The following is a 19,092-nucleotide window of genomic DNA, read 5'->3' as shown; positions in this document are numbered from 1 at the left end:
AAGAGCTCATGTAGAGGTCATATGACACAGGTTACATGATATATTATATCATGATTTTTTTTTTTTAGAGTATAATTCTTTTTAGCTCAGGTTTTATTTATGCCTCTACTTATTATATCTTATATCCTATATCTTATATTTTATATTTGCATGTTATGTCAAGTGTAGTGTCTGCACCGAGGGTCTAAAGACAAAAGCAATTTCGATCCTCTGTATGTCCTGTACATATTGTAGAATTGACAATAAAGCTGACTTTGACTTCGATATGATAATAGATCAGGCTGCCTGAACCCTGGACCTCCACTCTGACTGAGCTGAGCTGTCCTTGAAGAGCACCGGAATTTTTGCAATTACCTGCACAGTGTATTTTGTATTCACCATCCCAGTTTGTTTTAACCTGCACACACACACACACACACACACACACACACACACACACACACACACCAACAGTCTCTGATGCCTCCACACAGAGAACAGGAACATCATCTCTCATCACCTGTTTTTTAAACTCGTCTTTTATTTGTTCTATAAAACAAAGCTGTGACAAAGCTGAATGACGCAAACGTGCACTGCACCAGAACAGAGAACAATTCACCAATAAATGTAAGACTTTCCAACAAGAAGGGACGGCAGCAGCTACACTCACTGAGGGCCACGGGAATGAGGATGACACTCCACCTTCATCACTGGAGCCAAACATCTGTTTTCATTCATCTGACTGAGATTAAATATGAATATAATGTCAGTGTGTTTGAGTCAGCTGCAGCGGGAACACTCAGCCTGTTAGACCTGAGTATAAGGCGACATTATTACCGAGATATCTACATCAATAGGACTGGCTGTGCAAATTCACAAAACGCGTCCATGTCGGAATAACTCAGCTCCCCTTATTACAAACATACAGTTAGCTATTTACATATTATCAGTCAAAGTTACACTCAGTACTCTGCACGGAATATTCACAACAAAAGAATAATACAAATAATAATAATGATAATAATAATAATAATAATAATAATAAATGCGGATAGAAAGGCGCTGAGTGTGTGTGTGTGTGTGTGTGTGTGTGTTTCGTTTTCCATTGGATGTGTCGCTGTCTGCTCTGTATTGCATAGTTCCCTGAGCCTTTCTTTGCAGCTGCAGTGAAGACACCAGCTTTAATTAAGAAATAGAAATAAATAAAAATAAAATAAAATAAAAATACAATAAATAGAAATAAAATAAAATAATTCTAAATATCGCTGTGTGTGTGTGTGTGTGTGTGTGTGTGTGTGTGTGTGTGCGCGCGCATCCTCTGATGATTAAAGTCAAACTGTACAGTCTCGGTGAGCTGTGTGTGGCTGGCTCATTAACTATGGAAAGGCTTGTTCAGTTCCTCCTGCACCTGGTAAAACTGGCCCCGGAGGTGGATGTCATACGGGCCGAGCTCTGCGGAGGAGCCCTGGCTGCTGATGGAGCAGTACCGGAGGCCGTAGTGACAGCTCCGCTCCGCCGGCTCCTCGTGTTTCAGGGAGAAAATCCCGTTGAAGTTGATGGGTGGGCTGAGGGTCCCTGCGTCCAGCGGGCTGGAGCTGTCCGGGGACGGACTGTCGTACAGAGCCTCGTAGGGCCCGAAGAGGGAGCCGAAGGGCCGCACGGCTCTGCCGCTGTCCGCCGAGCTGTTGCTCACCGCCTCCATCCCGTGGTGGTGGTGATAGGTCGGGTAGAGGGAGAACGAGTCCCCGCCCGGCTCCGAGAGGAAGCTGCGGGAGTTGAGCTGCAGGCAGCCGGCCACCAGGTTGGTGGTGGGCTGGGAGAGACCCTTGCACAGGGTCTGCACGAACGTGAGCAGGTCCGGCCTTTTCCCGGAGCTCAGGATCTCACTGAGGGCCCAGATGTAGTTCTTGGCCAGGCGGAGCGTCTCTATCTTGGACAGCTTCTGCGTCTTGGAGTAACACGGCACCACTTTCCTCAGGCTGTCCAGCGCGTTGTTGAGGCCGTGCATCCGGTTCCTCTCCCGCGCGTTGGCCTCGATGCGCCGCAGACGCACCCGGTCCAGTCGGGCCTGGCTCAGCTTCTTTTTATGAGGACCCCTTCTCCTCAGACCGCCCGTCTGTTCCTCTTCCTCCTCCTCCTCCTCCTCCTCCTCTTCCCCCTCTCTGCCATCCTCTCTGCCGGACTCAAACGTGTCCTCCGGGGCTCTGCCGGGCTCCGGCTTCACCGGTCTGACTAATTGGTTGGTGGCCCAGCTGGTCCTGAAGGGACTGCCGGTGTGGTTGGAGGGCGGCTTCTCAAAAGTCAGCATGTCGTCCTGCAGGAGGAAGAGTGACATGAATATTAGAGGACAGGAGATCAAACTTTATTGATGCCAAACAGATAGAAAAATTAAAAAGAGATCAGCTGGTTCCTGTTTGCATTTTCAGATAGACACAAATCACCACAGCCTGAGGCTTCACCTGAGCATTATTATTATAATTATAATTATAATTATAATTATATTGACTTCAGTCAGAGAGTCTCGACATAATGACATCACTTAAAAACAATAACTCTGAGTGTACAGCATAAATCCATGTGATGAGAAAACATCCTAATCATGCAGCTCCTGCTGAACACAACCAGCCCACCTCTCTTTATTATCTTCCTCTTCAACAAGACAAATCAACCTCACAGCAGAACCTGACAAACTGTGCTCCATCTCACTGTGACTGTGCACCAGCAGCTCCTCACCCAGTCCTGCTGTTACATTCCACAGAGCATCTTCTTGAAGCTTCCAGACACACAGACAGGCTTTCAGCAGCAAATATCAGCTCTCCTCCTCTTCCTCCCTCCTCCACCTCCTCCTCCCTCCTTCCTTCCTCTTCTCTCTTCTCCTCTCCTCTGTCTCTCTTTTCCTCCAACAGTAAAGACCTTGATGCCATCTGCTGCTGACGTCACCAGGCAGGTTAGCTCTCCAGGGACGCTCTCCCTCTCTCTGTGTGGCTCTCTGTCTCTCAGCGTCTCTCTGTCCGTCTCCCCCAGCTTCTCCCCACGCCTCTCCTCCATGCCTCTCCCCGGTCTCTCTGGCTGCTGTGTGGGGGATTCAGTGCCAGTCTCTTCCCGTGGGACTGGTTCGAGTTTCTAGATGAAAAGTCTGAGCGGTGCAGCTCGTTCGGTCACGTAATCGCGTGAAGTGATGATGCTGGTGGATTTGTTCACGCCACTTTCATTTCATCAGCTGACTGTGCTGTCAAACATGCACATAACTTCCGGTGTGCTCCAGGAAACAACTCAAGGCTTCCTGTGAACCAGAGCAACGCGTCCTCACTGTGACCTCATCACATGTTCACATTTGGTCATGGACTTTCCACGTCCACATATGACGTCCAAGGTACCCTGGGTGTGTTGGTTGTTGACGTTCTGGGACGCCGTGTCAACTTCAGCCTGTTACATGCATTGTCTGTTTTCAAAGTACACTTCTGTTTTCACAGGAAATGTACAGTTTGCATACAGTCTCTTTCAAAATAAAGAGCCTGGTTTCACTCTGAAGACGTTGAAATCTGGCGTGTGGGCAGTGACTTGGGGTGTCAGAAACCAACAAAAATAAGGCGTCCTTTAACTAGTGATGGCCAAATGAAGCCTCATGAAGCATTTACTTTATTTTATGAGCCCACTAGATGGCGCTTTTTGTTCAACAAAAGGTTGAAAGCACACTGAATTGCCATTCTTTGAGCCTCTCTCTTTAAACCATGAGCGCCATCTAGTGAGATCAGAAAATAAAGAAAATGCTTCACAAAGCTTCATTTGGCCATCACTACCTTTAACGTCAGCATGATACGCAGCCAGTTGCCGTTATAGTTTAACGGTGCCCGGCAGCATCAGGAGGAAATGCAGCTGAACAAGGATGAACGTTAAGGCGGCGAAAGTCAGAGTGGGGTGGTGGATGGGTCCAACAAATGCAGACTTTCTCCTGAGAGAGCGGTGTTTGTGTCCTGTAAGACTCTAAACCCAAACCCTGTTCTGTTTTCTCAAACCTAAGCACATGTTTTAGTTGCTCAAACCTTTTTGATAAATAGAGAGCCAGACCTCCAGAAAGAGGTCTGTGCTGAGCCCCGAATGTCCTCAAATCCAAGAAACGCCTCTGCGTACACCTGACCTGTGTGGGGCTTTTGTGATTGGCCCCTGGCTACCTGTTATTTTGCAGAAGTGGCCCCTGGGCAAAGCAAGTTGAGACTCCCAGGTATGGGCTTGTCATGATAGGCTTTTAATGTGAAACACCTGCAGGAAAGTTTTGTCGATTGTATGCTAACATCAGCAGAGAGCAGCATGGAGGTGATGGAATTATTGCTGTAGAAATATAGATTATGCTGCATTTACCATGTACGTCATTATAAGACCCCTTCCCTCCCAGTGTTTGAAAAAAACAAAGTATTTTTAATTTAGAAGACAAAGACCACCTCTGATCTGTGTTGCTAAAATGAAAACACCTCCATGACCAGCAGAGAGACACACCAGCTCACAGTGGTAACAGGTGTGTAGTTAACCTTCATGTCCTTTGAGTTGCACACATCCACCTTTCCCTTCACATCCACTGAGACAGAGCTGCTGTAGTGAACCCCGCCTCCCGGGGTGCCTCAGCTGGCGTGGGTCTTTCTGGTCCAGTACACACACTAACATCTGATGAGTCAAACTCCCCATCTCCAGCTAATCACCTCACTGCGCTAATTGCAAAAGCAAATATGCAAATTCATATTAATTAATTACTCTGTTAATTAGTTATCTCGGCTTCTGGGGACGATAAATCATTGTGTAGTAAATATAAGGCAAAGAGGAGGCGCCCTCCCAAACTGAGCACACATACTCATGACGGCAGATCCCACAATAGCAGGTTGAGTAAAGGCCCCTGACCCGCTGACACCGCCGTGAACAGATACCACAGTGTAGTCGAAGGCAGGGAGAGAGCAGTCCGACACACACTGACTTCATTAACACATATCCTGCTCTTATAGACTCAGTGATGGGAGGCCAGTCTGCAAACGAGGCTACAGACGTTCACACCATGTGGCTGGGCTCACACCCTCTGCTATTACTGGCAGCAGAGGCGTTTTGGTGTACCACGAGACAATGGTAATGACATGAGGGCTGTCAGTTTGTCAGCCTCTGATGTACCAAAGTGAGAAATACAAGTTTCAGAAGTTGTCAGTAGCATCTTCTAAACTTCCCAACCATCACTCCATGTAGCTCCAAATAATAAGGTAATTATTAATAAATGACAAAAGTAATTGTAAGTTTAAAAATGTTTAGTTTATGAATGCACACTGCAAGTTCATAATGTCATAAATACATGGATAAATAATTTTGTTCCCTCAGGTTAAAATGTACGTGATTGCAATTAGTGATGGCCAAATGAAGCTTCGTGAAGCATTTTCTTTATTTTCTGAGCCCACTAGATGGCGCTCATGGTTTAAAGAGAGAGGCTCAAAGAATGGCAATTCAGTGTGCTTTCAACCTTTTGTTCAACAAAAAGCGCCATCTAGTGGGCTCAGAAAATAAAGAAAATGCTTCATGAGGCTTCATTTGGCCATCACTAAGTGAGGCGAGGAGGAAGACCAAGGCACGTTTCAGTCTGTGTATCATTTCGATAAAATACATAAACTGAGTTTAAAGCAAACATGTGATGTTTTGTTTTAATATCACCCAGGAACCCTCCTGCTGTGAGGCGACAGTGCTAACCACTGCACCACCACTCTGCCATTTATTTATATATTAGCGCTAATTAGCATGTATTGTGGTTTTTGTGGCTTGTCAGTTTAGCTCATTATCTCGTTATCTAGCTGCTAACCGGCAAGCACCAAAGTCCAAATGTAATACAGAAGGTGATAATACTTTTCAACAAAGGGAGTTAATGTTACAGCAAAGTGATGTGGAAACAACAGGTCTGAAAGGTTTGGCATGCAGCAACATACAGACAATAAAGAGAATGGTACTGTGTAATATGTTTCATCCTTAGTTGTGTATTTCATACTGCAGTTACAGAAATTACAGTCATGCTCAGAGATATATCTCAAACCTTTAAGGGGCATTCAGTCTTTCATCAGTGAAAATATATTTCTTTTTTATCCTTGTTTTATTCACAGGTTTCCACCAAATCAAACGTCTTCCTCCGACCTGAGGGACAAACTGTTGTCATCATCCTAAAGCCAGAACCACTTTTAGACTTAAATATCACAATTAATATTTTGATGTTTAACAGACTTTTAATTCTGTGAAGGTGAAAAGACGTTCAGAAAAGGTTCTTACACACACTTGGGACTGTGATCAGAACCGTTCATGTCATACTGTATATTACATTGCATTATACACAGTGTGCAATGATGGTGGTTTAAGCAGGCTGAGAATACTGTACAACGTTAGTTATCTATTATCTCTGAAGGCCCAGACACACCAAACTGACTTCAGAGATCTAGCAGCAATGAAAGCCCCCTGCTGTGACTCCTGATGAATGCGCTGCAAAGATTATAGCCGACAGCCAACCAGCGAGTATGCTCAGCACCTGCATGAGAGGAAATAACTCTCCACACCTGCAGAGGGCGGTAGTCTGTAAATGGTAGGCTGAGCCAGTGACAGTCAGGTCCAAAACCTCAATTCCATGACTGTTCTCTGATGTTTTGATTATTGATTTGACTTCTTTGGACCTCTGATTAACAACGTAGCTCCCATGTGCCTCCCAGTATCATGGGACTTTCTCCAGAGGGCCAAATAAGGCACTATCAACCCACTGCTCCGGGGCCAATCTCAACTGTCAAAAACTGCTCGTCCAGTACCAGCCCCCACCATGATGAAAAACAATGAGTGTACAAACACACACACACACACACACACACACACACACACACACACGCCATAGTTACTGTTGCCATAGTCACACACACACAATAGTTACTGTTGCCACGGTCACACATCATGGTTACTGTTGCCATGGTCACACACACACAATAGTTACTGTTGCCATGGTCACACACACCATGGTTACTGTTGCCATGGTCACACACATCGTAGTTACTGTTGCCATGGTCACACACCATGGTTACTGTTGCCATGGTCACACACACTAAAGTTATTGTTGCCATGGTGACACATCGTAGTTACTGTTGCTATGGTCACACACACTAAAGTTACTGTTGCCATGGTCACACACACCATGGTTACTGTTGCCATGGTCACACATCATGGTTACTGTTGCCATGGTCACACACCGTAGTTACTGTTGCCATGGTCACACACCATGGTTACTGTTGCCATGGTCACACACACTAAAGTTATTGTTGCCATGGTGACACATCGTAGTTACTGTTGCTATGGTCACACACACCATGGTTACTGTTGCCATGGTCACACACACCATAGTTACTGTTGCCATGGTCACACACCGTAGTTACTGTTGCTATGGTCACACACTATAATTACTGTTGCTATGGTCACACACACCATGGTTACTGTTGCCATGGCCACACACCATGGTTATTGTTGCCATGGTCACACACCGTAGTTACTGTTGCCATGGTCACACACACCATGGTCACTGTTGCCATGGTCACACACACACACACAACCACACACACACACACCATGGATACTGTTGCCATGGTCACACACACAATAGTCATTGTTGCCATGGTCACACACACACCATGGTTACTGTTGCCATGGCCACACACCATGGTTACTGTTACCATGGTCACACACACAATAGTCACTGTTGCCATGGTCACACACACCATGGTTATTGTTGCCATGGTCACACACACCATGGTTATTGTTGCCATGGTCACACATCGTAGTAACTGTTGCTATGGTCACACACCATAGTTACTGTTGCCATGGTCACAAACCATAGTTACTGTTGCCATGGTCACACACCGTAGTTACTGTTGCTATGGTCACACACACTATAGTTACTGTTGCCATGGTCACACACACACACACACACACACACACACACACCGTAGTTACTGTTGCCATGGTCACAAACTTTAGTTACTGTTGCCATGGTCACACACACCATGGTTACTGTTGCCATGGTCACACACACACACACACACCCACACACACACCATGGTTACTGTTGCCATGGCCACACATCATGGTTACTGTTGCCATGGCCACACACACAATAGTCACTGTTGCCATGGTCACACACACCATCGTTACTGTTGCCATGGTCACACACACCATGGTTACTGTTGCCATGGTCACACACCGTAGTTACTGTTGCCATGGTCACACACACCATGGTTACTGTTGCCATGGTCACACACTAAAGTTACTGTTGCCATGGTCACACACACCATGGTTACTGTTGCCATGGTCACACACACCATAGTTACTATTGCCATGGTCACACACCATGGTTACTGTTGCCATGGCCACACACCATGGTTACTGTTGCCATGGTCACACACCATGGTTACTATTACCATGGTCACACACACTAAAGTTATTGTTGCCATGGTCACACACACCATGGTCACTGTTGCCATGGTCACACACAACATAGTTACTGTTGCCATGGCCACACACCGTGGTTACTGTTGCCATGGTCACACACCATAGTTACTGTTGCCATGGTCACACACACTAAAGTTATTGTTGCCATGGTCACAAACACCATGATTACTATTGCCATGGTCACACACACTAAAGTTACTGTTGCCATGGTCACACACACCATGGTTACTGTTGCCATGGTTACATACACTAAAGTTACTGTTGCCATGGTCACAAACACCATGATTACTGTTGCCATGGTCACACACACCATAGTTACTATTGCCATGGTCACACACCGTAGTTACTGTTGCTATGGTCACACACTATAATTACTGTTGCTATGGTCACACACACCATGGTTACTGTTGCCATGGCCACACACCATGGTTATTGTTGCCATGGTCACACACCGTAGTTACTGTTGCCATGGTCACACACACCATGGTCACTGTTGCCATGGTCACACACACCATGGTCACTGTTGCCATGGTCACACACACCATAGTTACTGTTGCCATGGTCACACACCATGGTCACTGTTGCCATGGTCACACACACCATGGTCACTGTTGCCATGGTCACACACACCATAGTTACTGTTGCCATGGTCACACACCATGGTTACTGTTGCCATGGTCACACACCATAGTTACTGTTGCCATGGTCACACACCATGGTTACTGTTACTATGGTCACACACACACCATGGTCACTGTTGCCATGGTCACACACACCATAGTTACTGTTGCCATGGTCACACACCATGGTTACTGTTGCCATGGCCACACACCATGGTTACTGTTGCCATGGTCACACACCATGGTTACTGTTGCCATGGTCACACACACTAAAGTTATTGTTGCCATGGTCACACACACCATGGTCACTGTTGCCATGGTCACACACAGCATAGTTACTGTTGCCATGGCCACACACCGTGGTTACTGTTGCCATGGTCACACACCATAGTTACTGTTGCCATGGTCACACACACTAAAGTTATTGTTGCCATGGTCACAAACACCATGATTACTGTTGCCATGGTCACACACACTAAAGTTACTGTTGCCATGGTCACACACACCATGGTTACTGTTGCCATGGTTACACACACTAAAGTTACTGTTGCCATGGTCACAAACACCATGATTACTGTTGCCATGGTCACACACACCATAGTTACTGTTGCCATGGTCACACACCGTAGTTACTGTTGCTATGGTCACACACTATAATTACTGTTGCTATGGTCACACACACCATGGTTACTGTTGCCATGGCCACACACCATGGTTATTGTTGCCATGGTCACACACCGTAGTTACTGTTGCCATGGTCACACACACCATGGTCACTGTTGCCATGGTCACACACACCATGGTCACTGTTGCCATGGTCACACACACCATAGTTACTGTTGCCATGGTCACACACACACACACACACAACCACACACAACCACACACACACACACCATGGATACTGTTGCCATGGTCACACACACAATAGTCATTGTTGCCATGGTCACACACACCATGGTTACTGTTGCCATGGCCACACACCATGGTTACTGTTACTATGGTCACACACACAATAGTCACTGTTGCCATGGTCACACACACCATAGTTACTGTTGCCGTGGTCACACACCGTAGTTACTGTTGCCATCGTCTCACACACACACACACACACACATATACACACACACACCATGGTTACTGTTGCCATGGCTACATACCATGGTTACTGTTGCCATGGTCACACACACATGCACACACACACACACACACACATACACACACACACCATGGTTACTGTTGCCATGGTCACAAACACCATGATTACTGTTGCCATGGTCACACACACCATAGTTACTGTTGCCATGGTCACACACCGTAGTTACTGTTGCTATGGTCACACACTATAATTACTGTTGCTATGGTCACACACACCATGGTTACTGTTGCCATGGCCACACACCATGGTTATTGTTGCCATGGTCACACACCGTAGTTACTGTTGCCATGGTCACACACACCATGGTCACTGTTGCCATGGTCACACACACCATGGTCACTGTTGCCATGGTCACACACACCATAGTTACTGTTGCCATGGTCACACACACACACACACACAACCACACACAACCACACACACACACACCATGGATACTGTTGCCATGGTCACACACACAATAGTCATTGTTGCCATGGTCACACACACCATGGTTACTGTTGCCATGGCCACACACCATGGTTACTGTTACTATGGTCACACACACAATAGTCACTGTTGCCATGGTCACACACACCATAGTTACTGTTGCCGTGGTCACACACCGTAGTTACTGTTGCCATCGTCTCACACACACACACACACACACATATACACACACACACCATGGTTACTGTTGCCATGGCTACATACCATGGTTACTGTTGCCATGGTCACACACACATGCACACACACACACACACACACATACACACACACACCATGGTTACTGTTGCCATGGTCACACACACCATAGTTAGGGTTGCTATGGTCACACACCGTAGTTACTGCTGCCATGGTCTCACACACACACACACACACACACACACACACACACTCTTCATGCTTTGCTGTTCTTGTTTTTATGTCTTTGTATGAAACACGTCTGTGATGAGAGCTGTAAATGTTAAACGCATTCTGCGCTGCACTGAAACATGTTCTGTCTCTGTCTTCAGGATGATAATGATTCTTTTGTCTCATTAAAAGTCTTGCTTTCTCGTTCATTTGTGTGAGCCAGTTCTTTGGCTCTCGTTCACTTTGAAGAGCCAGTTCAAAGATCCAGTTTGTTTGTTTGTTTATTTTTGTTTGTTTTTTTTGCTTTGTGTGGGGGCGGTGTTAGTGGGTTCAACGACGAATCACAAATATAAAAACAGAATAAAACAATTACAAACGTGGCAAGATTAAAAAATACCAAAACATTAAAACCACTACAAACAACCAAAGGCCGTTGAATAATGTACATTTTAAGATTTGTCTTAAAAGTGTCAGTGGTGGAGGATTAATTGAGAGCAGAAGGCTACTCCAGTGCTTTGGAGCTGCTACCGCAAAGGCACCATGTCCCCTCACCCACCAGCCTCGATCACGTGACAGTTACGAGACCTTGTTCGGAGGATCGGAGAAGTCCGGAGCTGGAGTAGGGGCAGAGAAGTTCAGCAATATAGTCGGTGCCAGCTTAAAAAAACCCTGTATCTGATAGGTAGCCAGTGCAGGGACGCTAGCATTTTCTTTATCTGGGGCCGTATTCGCAAACGGTCAAAGGATACTCCTGATTTAGAAAGTCTAAATTAGCCAGTCAACATTATCTATAGGTCTAAATTCATTCATTTATTCATTCATCCTCACTGTGACCTCATCACATGTCCACGTTTGGTCATGGACTTTCCACGTCCACATATGACGTCCAAGGTAACCTGGGTGTGTTGGTTGTCGGATTTCGACGACTTCGGAGTGAGACCGGGTAGATGATACACAATGGTTTGTTGAAAGGAAGAAATTTATCCCCTTCAGATCCCCCGTCTACTCCAGTGGACATAATGTTTTTCTAGGATGTCTAGATCTATCATAACTGCCATCTGACTCCACCCAAATTAATTAATTCATTTTCCAGGACACTGGGCGAGAGGCAGGGTTCACCCTGGACAGGTCACCAGACTATCACAGGGCTGACACATAGAGACAGACAACCATTCACACTCACATTCACACCTACGGACAATTTAGAGTCACCAGTTAACCTGCATGTCTTTGGACTGTGGGAGGAACCATTTTAATGAGGAACCCAATTTTAATGATTCATTTTATTAAATTAAAAAAAAAAGTGTATGTACGGAGCACTTGGTGTCCACAGTTTTGTCTTTGTTGTTCTTTGTTCTGATTGGTTGGCCACTGGCACAGTCCTCCTGAGCCACAGATGATCCAAAAGGCCCATCTGGCAGCCTGCTCAGGGTGCTGATTAGTCATGACTCGGCCCCCTACACCCTACCCACTCCCCTACTGACTCCCTTGGGTGTCATACCACCCACATACAAGCTGTGCATATGGCAGCCTCCTCTGAGGAGCCCCAGTCTCCAACAACGTGAGGCAGAGATAAAGTTCAGGGCCAAAATTCATGTAAAGACTTTTAGTCCTTTATAAAGTCAGAGGATCAGCTGGGAGAGTGTGACTGCTGCAGACAGAACTGTGCACAACAGACTTTTGACTTTTTTTGGTAAACATTTAAAGTTTTAATGGAGTTTCTATGTGAATGTATGAATTAAGAAATAGGCTCTGAAAAAGTTTGTAAAAAAAACTTGTGTCAAACTTGAAAACGGATGTAGGCCTATTATATATTTGGAAAGTTTGAGACAGTGTTTATTTTGTTGATGAAAACTACAATGACAAGTTTTTTCCACGACGAACAGACGATGACAAGCTAAAAATAGAATTTGATTATAAAAGCTGAGCTGATATCTATGTTTCATTTTTATTGAAGAGATGAGATGTGATGAAAATGTTGGTGGTGGACTGTCGGACACTGACAGCTTGTAATAAACTCCAGTAAATAGTCTGCACCAGGATGTTTGGGTTGGTGCGAGTTGTGAGCTGTAATTCAGCAGTAAATAATCAGCCGTGTGTGTCTGACTGTGGATGGTGGAGCTGCTGAATGGATTTGTGGAGTTTGTTAGTTGCAGCGGTGGCTGTTAGCAGCTAGCTCCGCTCGCAGCCTTCACAGCTTCACCCCGCAGGACTCCACTCAGTCCGGACTGGAGAAGGTTTGTGGGTTGATGGTGTTTGACAGGCAGGTAGGAGGCTCAGTTATCTGTGAGTGTAGCTGTGTTGTAAGTAAACAGTCTGAACTCAGATCAGTTTTCTCTGACAGAGATGAAAGTTTAGTTTGAATCACCAACTCTGTGAGAGGACACCAGTTTAAACCTCCAGACTAACATGTTGCACATGAAGAAACAAGTTATGTTTCTGCTTCTTAACAGTCACATGGATAAGTCAGAGTTTACAATGAACCTGGGGACAAATCCTAGTTGGCTCACATTAGTTATTTGTCATGTCAAAGTTTTGACACCACTAAATCACTAAATCAGTTCAGAAAGGACTGAGTGCTGAGCAGCAGGCAGGTTTAAGCAAGCTTTAATGCAGCTAATAAAAAACATCCAGAGCAGGCAGGTAACTGAGAGTCCAAATGAAAGCAGAACCAAAACTAAACTGAAAACCGTTTGGGATAAAATATGATAATTTCAGGATTTAAAAAAAATCAAACTCAAGACACCAGGCAGGAAACAGAGCAGGGAACGACACCATGAACACAGGGATGAACACAGACGAACTAACGAGGAACAAAGGGAAACACACAGGCATATATACAGAAAACTAATCAGAAGAACGAGACACAGCTGGAGGAGGAGGACATGGGGATTGGCTGACAACAAGGGAGACAAGACTAATACGAAATTTGGTATTATTAAATTTCTGAGGTTAAAGTTTTAAAGGTTGAGCAAAAAACACATAAAAGTCACATGATTTTAGCAAAATGATATTTAATGTCATGTATGTGTTTGTTTCACCTGATCTAGTTTTACTGTACAGTACTGGACGGTGCTTGGCCAGTGACCTGTGGCAGCAGAAACCAACGAAAAAAGGCATCCTTCAACATTGGCATGATACGCAGCTGGTTGCCGTTACAGTGTAACAGTGCCTGGTGGCATCAGGGGGAACACAGTGGCACAAGGACTAAAGTTAAGGCAGAGAAAGACCAAGTGGGGCGGGAGGGGTGTTGAATGACTTTCATCCAAGAGGGCGGTGTTCACATCTTGATTCTAAATAATAAGATTGTGAAGCCAAACCTTGTTTTTATTCCTGAACCCAACCACATGTGTTTGTTGAAGGAAAAAAAAAGGCCTGAGACCATCTATCCTCTGACACACAGGAAGCCAGTGAAGGACTCGAGGACCGGTGTGATGTCACTCTGGACAGTAATATTTATGCTGGTAGAAAACGAGTTCTGCCGTCGGGTCAGTGCTGGTCGGTCAGCGGCGTGTACCACTGGTTCAGGCGCAGTATGTTGTTATAAAAGTTACTGCAATGGTGTCTCCACAGGTCTTAGTAAATAAATCAAGCAGACAGCTGCAGCTGGTGCAGGATGCTGCTGTCAGAGGTCACTGAATGTTACAGGCCTGCAGCGTCTGGACTCAGCTCAGATATGGATTGTTTTAGAAGTTCAGGTTTGTGATTGTGTAATGCAGGCAGTGACCACTGGGTGGTGCAACAAGTCCAGTTACCTCTGTTTCCTTCAGCCTAACAGCCTGGAACAGTGCACATTCTCAGAGATTTTTATTTGAGCACATGAGGAGATATTGACCTGGTTATCAGCTGTGTGGTTATGTGAGTTTGTTTCTTTTTTCTAGACAAAATAAAACATTTTGTTTTCTTATTTATTATTTTTGCTTCTATGGCTTTCTTTTTAAAATTCAACTTTTATACAACAGTTTAACATTTTAAAAGACTGTAAAACTTTTAAAGTGCTTTTATAAACAATAAAACAACAACATACAAACACTGACAGAAAGAAAACAAGATTTTTTTTTCTCTTTTTTGGATTTTTTGGGGGATCTTATAGGTTTCTTTAACATTTAACCTCCAAACAGTTTAACATTTTAAAAGACAGTAAAACATTCAAAGTGCTGTTATAAACAACAACAACAACAACAACAAAATCGATTAAAAAACAAAACAAGAAAACAAATTGTCTTGTAAAACTAAAACTCAAAAAATAAAGGCAGCTAATCGTCAAACTCAAGAATGGGCTCATCTCTGAGGTCCATGATGGCATCAACGGTCTGAAACCACTCAGGACAGGAGGGGCCGGGCACCTCCACTGGAACATTGGAGGGGCCCGGGTGAGCCTGTGGCCCCTGGGATGGGGTCGCCACACCTGGGTTGGGTGGCACCCCGTGAAGAGGCAGGGGCCAAATGCGAACAGGAGTCATCCCACTGTAAACAGGGACTGCCACCTCACCTCTGGACAGCAGCTGCGCCGGCAGAGCGGGGTGCCAGCTCACTGTGGCCTGTGGTTGTGGTGCGGGGGCCGCCCCAGGGAGTTGGGGTGCTGCTTCCCTGTGAGGCAGGGGCCACATGCGACCATGAGTCATCTCTCTGTAAATGGGCACTGCCACCTCATGTCTGGGCGGCTTCTGCGGGGCAGGGGGCCGGCTCGCTGTGGCTTGGGGTGTTGGCGGGGGGGCCGCCCCAGGGAGTTGGGATGCCGCTGCCATGTGAGGCAGGGGCCACACCCGAACAGGAGTCATCCCACCATAAGTTGGGACTGCCACCTCGTCTCTGGGCGGCAGCTGCGGGGCAGGGGGCCAGCTCACTGTGGCTTGGGGTTGTTTTTTGGGGGTCGCCTTGAGAGGTTGGGGTGCTGCTGCCCTGTTGGATGGGGTCCATGTATGGGGGGTGGGGGGCCAGCTCCCCGTAGCCTGGGCTGATGGTATCGGGGTCACCTTGAGGGGATGGTGTGTCTCCCCCTCATGTGGCAGGGGCCACACAACACTGGGGGCCATCTGCGTGGTGCTGGAGACTGCCCCCCAGCAAGGAGTCTGGGTCCCCCTCATTACAAAAGACCAGGGGGGCGTTTGGGTGCCCTGGTCTCGGCGTGTCATGTCTCTGGCTGTGCTCCGGCAGTGTCTTTAGCGTCTCTGCTGCTTCGTCTTTTTCCGTCAGATATGTGTTTGATTTCACTGCTTCGTGTTCTCGATCAGCCGAAATACAAACTGTGTGAAGCTGCTGCACGAACACGCAGCACTTCCTCATGTGCTGCTTCACAATAAAAGCTTTTACTGAACAAAAACAACAGAAGACTTTTATTTTGAAGAATCTAAAGGAAACGCAGTGTGCTTATCGCTGCATTAGCGGAGCTTTGTTAGCGCACAGGTAAGTTTAGTGACGCTGCAGGGAGGAAGAGTGAAGAACAAACAGCCACTGTGAGATGATGATGATGATGATGATGAAGAGCTGCAGACAGCAGGCTCTTACTGCACCTCTGCAAACAGCTCACCTCCAGCAGGTAAAGTGCCCTCACCTGCCCTGATGTAGAAAAACACTCAGCCGCTGCTTTTAACCCTTTGAAACCTGGAGCCACGTCACTTCTCCCGTGCTGCCTTCACAGACCTGTCACGTGTCTGTTCAAACCTGTGAGTGCTGAGCTCATTGGTTTGTTTTATTTTGAAAACATAGGAAAAAGGCAACGAGCAACTTGTTAGAAATGAGTAGATCTGGAAAAGTGTTTTAAATTATCGAGGAAAAATGTTCAGGAAACTAAATATATATATTCATATGATCCTAATCACAGAATTATTATATATTTTTATTCTATTGTTTATTTCTTACCTTTTTTTATTTTCTTGTACTTTTACTTTTGTACTTCAGTCATTTCTAGTTAATTTTGGGGTAATTTCTTTTTAAGCTGCTCGTTGTTTTCTTACAATACTTTTAAAATTAATTAATTTGCTCAGGTTTCACTGACTGCACGAGAGCACAACACACTGACACCAGAACACACACAGCACTACAGAGGAAGATTAGGGCCAAGTTTAAAAAAAACAAAAAACATCTTCGAGTTTGAGAATAAAGTCGTAAATCTGCTTTTTTTTTTTTTTTTTTTTGTGGATTTACAACTGTATTCTTGAAATCTAAGATCATTTTCTTTGACATGGCCCTATGCCTCCTTCACACACTGCAGCTGAGAGCACACACCACACATACATTTGATTTAACATCTAAAAAAACAAACAAAAAACAAAACAAATGGCAGAGCTGGGGATGTCTGGGCGGTTCCTGGACATGAGTCCGTCCATCTCACCTTACTGGCAGATATAAAGTGCTGCAATGATACAGTAATAAAGTTCCAGTGTCCTTGAATGAGGACTTTTGAATTAACGTGTCTAAAGGTGCGGACACACCAAACCGACATCAAAGAACTAGCGACAACAAAAGCCAACTGTTGCGTCGTCTATGTCGCCTCACGTCGCCCTGTGTCAGTTGCATTTGAACACACTACACGGACTACATCCAACGGCCAAGTAGCACGTACGTTCTGCGCCTGCGTGAGAGAGAGCGGAGTGAGAGAGTGGTACATCCTGTCAGCCGAGGGATTGCCTCTGTGCCGGAGCTAGCTGGGAGCGGCCAGCGGAGGGTTAGCCGCAGCATGACCGGAGGGAAGCACAGCCAGCTAGCTCCGGTTTGTTATTCAGGTTAAAGTGTGAAGAAGCAGTGGGTCTGTGGGGCAGCTGAGTGAAGTGGAGCCTGAGGAGGAAGCACCGGTTAGCCCCGGTTTCACTACAGGCAGATTCACTCGCTACAGGGGCGAGGAAATAAAACCTGAACAGCCAATCAGAGTGATCTCTCTCACCGACAAGCTCCGCCGCTGATTCAACATGCTCAATCGGCTGAAAAGCCGCAGACGCCGAAGTGCCGACGGTGCGGGACACACCACAAAAACTAGGGCGACAGACGCTCACTGACGGCCCGACTTTGGTCGACGGCCGACCGTCGGCTTGGTGTGTCAGGGCCTTTAGCTAGCTTAGTATTGCTAACATAGATTACATTTGTCTGCAGTATTAAAACCACAAATGTTATTAAGCGCAACTGAACAAGTTTTCAACCATAACATTTAATCAGGTTTGTACATCAGGTCTTGTACATTTTTGTGTCGGGACCAGCTGCAGACTGAGCAACGAGGACAACAGGTCCAAGTTCAGCAGAATCAAGTACGAGGTGCAGCAAACCCAAAATGTCGTGCCCTCACGTGAGGACGCAGGGTCTCAGGAGGAGACAACAGGGTGACAACACTGAAGTCCTCCTCTGGGATTAACAAAATCAGGTTCAGGTTACTGTATTGATACCCAAGGGTAAACTAGTTTTGCAGTCGAGAGTCAAAACATCCATCACAGTTTGAACAATCAAAACAAAAACATAGAACATAGAATACAAGAAAGAAATTTAAAATGACAGAAAGTGCTGCAATGCATGAAATCAAAGCAAATAATTAAAAACGCCAAGAGCAAAATTCCCTACAAGACGTAGGTTACAGGAATAAAAACAGTTCAATAGAATAAGAATAAAACAATGAGATAAAAATCAGTCAATACATGAAAAATAAGATACATGCTCCAAAGTGACTGACTTGTGCAGTTGTGTGCCAAGTCTGTCTTCTTCTTGTTTAACATGGAAACATTTTGAATGTTGCAGCTGCTGCTCTGAGGGAACAGGCGGAGAGAGGAGTGTTGGGTCACAGAGGAGAGGCCCAGGTGAAGATGATGATGAAGACCAGCCAATGAGCAGAGGCTGCACACTGACGGAGTCTTCTGTGAGGAGCAGAGAGCTCTAAGGAGGAAAGTCTCATGTGTAAGCGGCGGCAGCGAGGGGCGGCGTGCACAAAGGGCAAGGACTTATGAGCTCATGAGCCGTGCAGACTGGGACTTCCTCATTCATGGGAAATGATTCAATCCTGAATCCCTATCACGCTCACACTCTGTG

At 45.8% G+C, this 19,092-nt stretch overlaps 1 protein-coding gene across 4 annotated transcripts; it reads right to left on the bottom strand.

Moving 5' to 3' along the window:
• Positions 1-484: 484 nt before the first annotated feature.
• neurod6a (neuronal differentiation 6a) lies at positions 485-3,093 on the bottom strand. 4 transcript variants are annotated; one of them, XM_033638193.2, is made up of 2 exons: positions 2,662-3,093; positions 485-2,293 (listed from the first exon to the last, which is right to left on the bottom strand). In XM_033638193.2, exon 2 carries the CDS (start codon positions 2,285-2,287, stop codon positions 1,352-1,354), a length of 936 nt encoding a protein of 311 aa, XP_033494084.1. In that variant the 5' UTR covers positions 2,288-2,293; positions 2,662-3,093; the 3' UTR covers positions 485-1,351. The 4 variants fall into 4 exon arrangements, with proteins under 4 accessions (XP_033494084.1, XP_033494085.1, XP_033494082.1 ...); XM_033638194.2 differs by having other exon boundaries at positions 2,686-3,093; XM_033638191.2 differs by having other exon boundaries at positions 2,610-3,091.
• Positions 3,094-19,092: the final 15,999 nt, after the last annotated feature.

The sequence above is a fragment of the Epinephelus lanceolatus genome, chromosome 20 (genome assembly GCF_041903045.1).
Source record: "Epinephelus lanceolatus isolate andai-2023 chromosome 20, ASM4190304v1, whole genome shotgun sequence".
NCBI lineage: Eukaryota > Metazoa > Chordata > Actinopteri > Perciformes > Serranidae > Epinephelus > Epinephelus lanceolatus.
This window is presented reverse-complemented; position numbering and strand designations above follow the sequence as displayed.

Bases quoted from the DNA above. Each gene is read 5' to 3' on its own strand.
- neurod6a (XM_033638193.2), bottom strand. From the start codon at position 2,287: ATGCTGACTTTTGAGAAGCCGCCCTCCAACCACACCGGCAGTCCCTTC.